The sequence below is a fragment of the Neocloeon triangulifer genome, unplaced genomic scaffold, assembly GCF_031216515.1.
Source record: "Neocloeon triangulifer isolate White Clay Creek 2 clone unplaced genomic scaffold, ASM3121651v1 ptg000022l, whole genome shotgun sequence".
NCBI lineage: Eukaryota > Metazoa > Arthropoda > Insecta > Ephemeroptera > Baetidae > Neocloeon > Neocloeon triangulifer.
The window spans coordinates 4349965-4358348 of NW_026775562.1; the positions used below are offsets into that span (position 1 = coordinate 4349965).

The 8384-nt window shown below is 35.2% G+C and overlaps 1 protein-coding gene across 1 annotated transcript; it reads right to left on the minus strand.

The window, feature by feature from the left end:
- Positions 1–427: 427 nt before the first annotated feature.
- Positions 428–5405, minus strand: LOC132204638 (uncharacterized). Its single transcript, XM_059633260.1, has 8 exons — positions 5162–5405; positions 4671–4941; positions 4437–4618; positions 4270–4386; positions 1468–1524; positions 1194–1395; positions 802–1134; positions 428–749 (listed from the first exon to the last, which is right to left on the minus strand). Exons 1-7 carry the CDS (start codon positions 5360–5362, stop codon positions 806–808), a joined length of 1359 nt encoding a protein of 452 aa, XP_059489243.1. The 5' UTR covers positions 5363–5405; the 3' UTR covers positions 428–749; positions 802–805.
- Between the last annotated feature and the right edge of the window lie 2979 nt (positions 5406–8384).

The window sequence follows — 8384 nt, forward strand, 5'->3', positions numbered from 1 at the left end:
TTAATTCTCCAGGGTTAACTTTTAAGCAAAGATTTTTTCATTTAGTTAAATTAAAATCAGGAAAAATATTTGAAAATAATACATACAATAAAATTTGTTCCACACAACATAATATTACTATTTCAAATTATTCCATGCTCAATTAGAATGAATTGTTGTTTATTTTTATTAATATAAATTTATTAGGGTTTATATACTTTAAAAATAAGTACGCAGCAATGAGTTTGAACAAAATTATACCTTTATTGTATTGCATTTTTTATGAAAGAAAATTAAGATTAATTATAAATTAACCTCAAGCATTTTGGAGGTTGGTTCAACATTAAAACCTCTTAATTTGTGAATTCTTATTTTTTAATATGAAGTTTGATGCATTTGCAAAATTTTGATAAGGGTTTTGGTTATGATTTGCGATAAAAGGCAGATGTTTTTCTTGGAAGTCGTTTTATTGCTCAACATAAATATAAATTTAACAAATTAATTTTTGGTCTCCAGTCATTTGGTCGTTCGTACAGAAAGGGAAACAAGGTAAAGGGTTGTCGTCGTGTTGAAGGGTATAATTTGCGTCGAAGTGGACAAAACGTGTTGCACACGAGGAGCAAGCAGGGGTTGTGAAGTCACAGACTAGAGGGAATCTCGCGTCTTTGTCCTGAGTCATCACGTGTCGCGGTGTATAAATATATAATTGCCAAATTATTAAAACTTAATCTTAAAAATAATTTAATAAATTAATCTTCGGCTGCGTCCACCTGCAAATAATTATAAATTAGTTTAAAATTTTCAGATTTTTAAATTTTCTACCTGCTTATTCCTGCTTGTGAGCGTTGTAGGCGATGTCCTGGGCCTCGTCGGCGGCGGCCACGACTCCACTGGCGAAGCCACGAGCGTAGTGGGCGTTGTAGGCGTCGTAGGTGGCGTAGTGGGCCTGGGACTGCGAGGCGTCGGCGGCGATCTTCTTGCACAGCTGGAAGACGGCAAGAGCCACGGAGATGACGAACGAGAAGAAGCTGAGCTGCAGGGCGTTCCAGGCCTTCAGACCGAGCACGCCGATGGCCAGGGGCACCAGGGTCATGGCCTTGAGGAGGACGAACACCAGGATGGGGATGATGATCTTCTTCAGCTTACCCTTGCGAGCTGCCGAAAAAAGGAGAAATTAATTCGAGAAAAATAAAAAATTTTAGAAAAAATTTCACCTTCTCCGAGGGACTTGGCTTCGGCCGAGGCGGGCAGTTTGACGGTCAGGGTGAGTTCGTCCTGGTCGATGTTCCTGGGGGAGAAGGAGAACTGGGTGCCGGAGAGGACGCTCATGCCTTCGGGGACGGTGACGTCCACTTCGCTCTCCTTGACGTACTTCTGCAGTCCGGAGAGGAAGTCCTCGTCTTCGAGTGCCCTGGGCTGTTTATTTTTAAAAAAAAAGAAAGGGAGACTTTAACTCTTGAAAGAAGTAAAATTTGGATGATTTTTTACCTCCTCGTGGATGGGCACGGCGAGGGCGCCGAAAGCCAGGCAGGCGACGATCAAACACTTGGCGAACATTTTTCAGTGAGTTGCTTTAGCTCGGAAGGCTGTTGGTTGATCGAATGATGACCATTAGCCGCCCCGGCCACTATTTATACCTCCCACCTGCAGATCGCCGGCGGACCCTTCCTAGCGCGCACTTCCTAAGCCGCCGCCGCGTCCTTAGCATTTCATATTCAGGGCGCGCGGCGAGCGCGTATTAAAATTTAATCCATGCGGCCTTTTCGTACATGGTGCGTGCGCGATCGAGTGACTGACCTATTGGTTCTCATATCTTCTTCTTTCTTTTGTCACACTTTTCGTTTACACCCGCCTGCCTACCTGCGCTGGTCCCGTTTTCACTGCTCTTGCCCAGATCGAAGCAAATGATATTTATTCAGCGTGCCGAATTAAAAAGAAAGTTCGATTTTTTTTAGTCACACAAGCGGATCTTTGAAATTTTTACGCAGCGCATGAATAATTTTCATTGACAAGTTTTGCCGCCAACTTAGTTTCGAGAAGTACAAAACCAATCAGCTTTAAGTCATCAACTTTACTAATAAAATCGTTTAATTTTAAATAAATCATATGCAAATTAAGCCACCAAATTGCATACTTTAGAAATTTTATTATATAAAAAGAATATTTTCTATGTTTAATGTTTATTTCTCTCAAAATTCAGTATGAAAAAGTATTTGATTAATAAATTTACAATTTTCTCATCCAAAATTAAAAAAAAAAAAAATCAAAGATATATTATTTTTGCTTAGTAAAAGTATAAAAATTTGTTTCAAAGCCTAGCAAACGATTCAACATTCAAATAGTTGCAGTCAATAAACGGAAATAAAAAATATCAAGGGATTAAAGAAAAATATTTTAATATTAATTATGTAATTTAATGCAATAAAAAATAATTAATTATTCGGTGTCAGCTCCGTTCTCTTCATTTTTTTTACTTTTAAATTTACATTACATCCGGAATCTATTTAAAATCTGTTGTAAGGAGCTGCTTTCCTAATTTTTGAAGAAAAACTTGAAAGCCAGTTAAATTTTAATTTGATTTTCTTACATTCCAAATCAATTCCACAACTAGAATATTTTGCCTAAAAAATGAAGCTCTAATTAAACATGAAAAATGTAATTTTCCTAAATTATAATAAACTGTCTTATTATATTGAAAAAAAGTATATTTTTTGCATCCTTTGTTTCTATCATTTTTTTCGTAATCTTTATAATTCATAATGTATTCTCAAATTGATCTATGAAAGTTTTTTTAAAGTGAAAGTCTTTTTAGTTTGCACCTTTTTTTAGTGGATCATTTTATTCACATATTTATTTACAATCATTATGCATCAAACTTTTTATTTCCTGATTTTGATCAATTTTATTATGTCGGATGAACGATGAAGGTGAAAATATTGGAAGAACTATCAGGAAAGGAGATTATGCTTTTGTTAGTCAGAGAATTAATTTTTTTCCTCAAAAGAATTTTAACGTGGATTCAGAAACTGAGCGAGAAAAACCAATGCTCGGAAAAACGAATTAAAATGTCCAAATTTCAACTTTTAATTAGAAATTTTAATTATTTTTAAAACAGATTAAAATTTCTGTTTTAAAATAATTAACATTTCCACTTAAAACGCAAACACGACACAACTCTACACTAAAATTTACAAAAAACACACACTCACACTAACAAATTAACAATAATTTTTTTTTTTAATTTCTTTGGGAATAATTAAAGCAAAAATTTCTAAATTACCACGAATCAAACACGCTTTAAATTTTTCTAAGAAATAGTCAAATTATAAAGACCTCCTTAGTAATTAATAAAAATCTATTATTGTTTTAAATTATGTAAACAAAAAGAAAACGGAAATTTTTATGCTACGATATCTTCATATCCATGATCATCGCCTCGAGTATCAATTTCTTGAAACAAATATTTTTTCCTGACTTTAATTAAACAAATTTTTATATCTTTTCATCAGATGATTCAAAGAGTCAGAACTTTTGATATAACTCTCGGCGCGTGTTGTACTGTTACAGCGGCCGGTGGCAAAAAACTGTTATGCAAATCGCAAATTAAACAATATGTGTGTCCTCATGGCCGTGCCGAGACAAAAACGAAAGGCATCGCACCCTCGGATCAATTAAGCGCTGCATCAGTGAACAGTTAGCATTCCCAAATCGAATAAGGGCACAACGGCCATGGCGTCCGTTGTTCAGTTTCCTCCTGCGCGCTCTGCATATTTCTATGTCGGAGCGCGTGGCAATTTGATATTCAGGACGCAGAGGGATTTTTCGGAATCTAACGCGCAAAATGTCCCGTTTGACACATATTTGCACGCGGTTTATCCATAACGCTCATCTTTGGCCCACTCGAATCTGAGTAATCTTAAAAAAAGTAGATACATTTTTCAAGGAAAAATAAAATTGATAATTATCTAACCTTGTTTTATAATTTTTTTTTTATCCTTTCAACAGATCAGACTGAAAGTTATTCTACTTGTACAGAGAAAAATAAAAAATGATTTGAATAAATTTTTGAATTTTACTGCATTTTGCTTTCAAAAAGCATAAATTCATTTAATTTCATTTATTGTGGGTTTTATTTTGATTAAAATAGCTCAGATTTAACGTGAAAAATCAAGTCTTTTTTTATTATTTCGTTCAACTTTTTTTGGCATTAACAACTAATAAAGAAGATTCATAAATAGCGTTTCAATAAATTAAGAGAAATCTTCGCTTTCTTTGGTCGCCGCTCTCTCATTCCTGAGTCCAGCCCTGGTAGGGGAGTTCGCGGCCCCATCCGTGGGTCTCAGGCACTGGGTGGTGCTCGTAGCTCAGGTGAGGCTGGGGGTAGTGGTAAACCTCGTAGTTGACCACCTGTGAAGCAGAAATTTAATTTAAATTTTTTTATATATTTGAAAAATTACCTTAGGCTTGGTGAACTTGAAGACGACCATGGCGGCGGAGAGGACCATGGAGAGCAGACCAAGGGTCAGGGCCTTCCAGGTCTTGAGGGCGATCAGGGCCAGGGCCAGGGGCATCAGGGCGGTGGCTTTGAATTTCAAACCCAGCAAGAAGGGGATCACCACCTTCTTGACGAATCCACGCTCTGGAATTAAATATTGAAAAATTTAATTATATTTTTAATTTAAATTTCTTACGCTGAGCGACGGGTCCATTGCTGAGGGGCACGGTGACCTCGGCGGGGATGTCGATGAGGGACTTGGGCACGTAGCTGGCGAGTCCGACGATCTCCTTGGGGACGCGGATCTTGAGGTCGTGGGTGGCGATGAAGTCGTCGATGCGGTCCAGGGCCATGACCCTGAGGGACTCGCGGCGCTCCTCGTTGTTCAGGGGCAGCTGCTCCATCTCGGCCTGCAGGAAGGTGTCGCTGGGGGTGGGGGCGCCGTCACGACGGACAATTGCCATGTCCTGAGAAATTGAAGTAATTATTTTAGACATAATTAGGGTGACCCAGGCCTTAGGATTTTGGATCGCCCTAATTTAACCGAAAAAAACTTTAATAAATAAAAAATTACAAAATTAGAAATTAAAGTTTTATAATAATTATATGTTAATCTTTTCAATTTTTATACTTTTTCAGATGAAATTATTATTTTTTTTTTAATTTTATTTAAATTAATATATTAACCTTGGTGACGGGGATCTGGTCATGCTTGACGGCGGTGCTGATGAAGGCGAGCAGCTTGGGCTTGACGCAGGACAGCGATCCGTACTGGACGCACTCGTGGTACACGTGCTTGAGCACCTCGATGGCCGTGTTGTCCTTGGTGTTGGCGCCGGCGGCGCCGACGACGGCGATCGCCGCGATGATCAACAGTACTCGTGCCATGGCGGGTCTTGTGCGACGGTTTGATGGGCACTTCGGCTTGGCCGCGCGTTTTATATAGTCGCCCCCACCGCGCGCGTTTTCGTTTTTCAAGTCGCGGCGACGGGTGCGGAATGCAAATTTGAATTCAGCTCTCTGCGCCGTCCCGCTATACATGAATGGGCGCTCTTACTAGTGCACTGGGTCGCACCTCCTTTCCGGCAAACGCGATTTATACACATGTGGGCCTGAATTTTTTTCCCATTGTGTAAAATTGAAAGTGCTGGTGATTTTGTTGATTTTATCAAGACGCAACATCATCAGTAATTTGGCATCAGTCCACCTTTTTTTTATTTACAACCTTTTATTCGTTACAATCCATTAAGTAAGTTTTGAGTCATTGTCATTATTGTTATTATCTAACACTCATAAAATTCGCTTTTTAATTTTCGTTCATCATAGTTCGTCAATAGCATTGTATTTAAAATAAACAGGTTCTTACTAATTGTAAGCAGCAAAAACGAATTTGGTACGTTTGCAGAGTTATTTAATTTTTTTAAATGAATTATATTTATTATATTATAGCATAGCGCTCTTCATTTCAGCTCAAAGACGCTTTACTAAAATAATTAAGGACCTCAAAACTATTTGATAAGCAATAATTATTAAAATAAGCAGATTTAAAAATAAAAATTTGTTTAATTTTTAAACATTATGGAAACATTATCAGTTATGTTGTGGGATAAAACATTGAATTGTTGCACAATATGAAACTAGAGCCATGCAATTTTGTTAAAACTTCTCCGAGATAAAATAATAATAATAATAAAATCCTTGCTATTTCTATTTTTCTACCCTCTTGCTCATAAAAATATACTCTAAAGCTGTTGCAACCGAAATGCTTATTTTTCCACAAAAGTTTCATTTAATGTCAATCCGATGATCAAATTCTTCAATAATTTTTCTTTTCAAGAAGGAAAATGTCGAAAAACCAATATATAGCCTGCGTTTTAAAGTTTAATTAAGCTAAGAGATTTAATAATAACCTATATTGCTTTAATAAATTAAAACAAAAGAAACTGACCAAAAAATATGAAGGAGGAAAATTTATTTTACTAAATTTAGAGGGATTTATTTTCAAATTAAAAAAAAACACACACACACACACACCCTGATTAATAATCTATTTTTTCTCGAAAGATATATATTTTTTTAATGAATTTTCTGATAATTAAAAGATCGGAAAAGAAATTTCAAACCATTAAACAAGAAGAGGCTCACTGCGGCGGATGGGGTCTTCTTGATCTTGGAAGTTTTAGCAAAATTCTTGCTACTGGTGGTGCCGTTTTGTCCAACAATTCCTTTCTTTTCCACAATTGAATAATATAAACAAAGCAATTTGGACAAATAAACAAAAAATTTCAATTTTATTATTAATAATAAAAAAATTTGCAATTTTGACTTCCGCGGAAATAAATTTCTCTCCAAAATTGCGATTAGACGTTTTAATAGAATTTAAGCTTCAATTGTTTCGTTTAAATATCAACTAAAAATTTAACTTCAAGAATGAGGGGAAAATCTGGTTGAATCTGGTTTAAATTTTTCCTCAATACCCCGTTTAATTCTCTTAAGAAATGTATCTTTTTTTTGACAAAATTGTTTCTAAAATTTAAGCGTTTAAATTTATTAACAAATTTCACTACTAATTAAGATCTCAATTATTAGAGGTTGAAACTGGAATAAAACTTAAAACTTTACTATTTGTGGTTATTTGGATCTTAGGGAGAAGTGGCGGCGGCAAACAGAGCACCGCTCGCTCGCTGACAGATAAGAAACTTGACCCAATGGCCTCTAAAATTAGTTTGCCAAAGCAGACGTGATTGAATTCTTAATGGCACGCGCCGTGAATGCCGATCAGCGATTTTTTTTTACTTCCACATATTAATTAGCTCCTCTCTCGTCGGTCACTTTAATTCACGCTTGATAATGGGGAGTAGGACACCTTTTGCTCTAAATACAATTGATTTCTCATTTTGAATTCCCGGAAGTACAGAAGTAAAATTGATATGCAATTTTAGCATAAAAATTATTTTAATTAGCTCATTATCACATCGATTTTACGTTATTAAAAATAAAAATTGATTAATTTAAAATCTTTCGCGCTTTCTTATATGTATATATACTATTAATTGTTAATTCAATGGAGAGAAAAATAGAAAAATACATTTCTATATTTTCTTCATATCGTCCCGAACTCAATTTTTAAAGATTGCGATAAAATAAAAGATTAAAAAAATCCAGTTTTCGCTTCCTAAATTTTATGAAATTGTTTTATAAACAGGATTTTGTTACAGCAATAAATAGTTATCAACTTATGAAGCATTTAATTCCACTATAAAATTTTGAAGTGACTAAATTTCAACGCATTGAGAGTCTTTTTAAATTTCTTTTCCATGTTAAAATTTATCATATCATAATCAATTTATTTATATATTTGTAATTTTGACTGCACTAAACATTCCTATTCTTTACATGTGTAACTGTTTCTGAAAAAAAAATTGCATTTGAAACAAAATCAATTCTTAAATTTAATACAAATTATTATAATTTATTGTTTCATCTCTCCAATTTCAGATCAATCATAAGGGATTTTGTTGAAAAGGGAGCTGATTTCCTATTTAATTTAGAACTTTGAAACGGAATCTGCGTGCCTTGACGTAGTCTTGTCCGCGAACATATCCTGAAAAAGCTTCGAAAGAAAGCTTTGGTTTGGACGTCGAGCGGAACTTTGGCGACCAAAAAAGGATATGCGAGCCACACGCCAGCAAACAGACAACGCACTAGCCATACTTCTTGTATGATTAACAAATAAAATGATGGAAATAGAAATTTTCCTTCTATAAAATAAGGAAATCAACAGAAAATTAAAGTATTTTCCATTATTGAAGTTTGAATTAGTATTCAAATATCACTTGAATAATTACAGAGGATTGATTGAAACTCATTATTGAATAATTTGGTTTTTGAAATAATTAAAAGCTCTGCA

What these genes read in the sequence shown, in the direction of transcription:
- LOC132204638 (XM_059633260.1), bottom strand. Translation starts at nt 5,362, where the DNA reads ATGGCACGAGTACTGTTGATCATCGCGGCGATCGCCGTCGTCGGCGCC. An exon ending in ACCAGATCCCCGTCACCAAG is followed by an intron (nt 4,942 to 5,161) that starts GTTAATATATTA and finishes TCAATTTCTCAG; the next exon opens with GACATGGCAATTGTCCGTCG. An exon ending in AGCCAAGTCCCTCGGAGAAG is followed by an intron (nt 1,135 to 1,193) that starts GTGAAATTTTTT and finishes TTTTTTCGGCAG; the next exon opens with CTCGCAAGGGTAAGCTGAAG.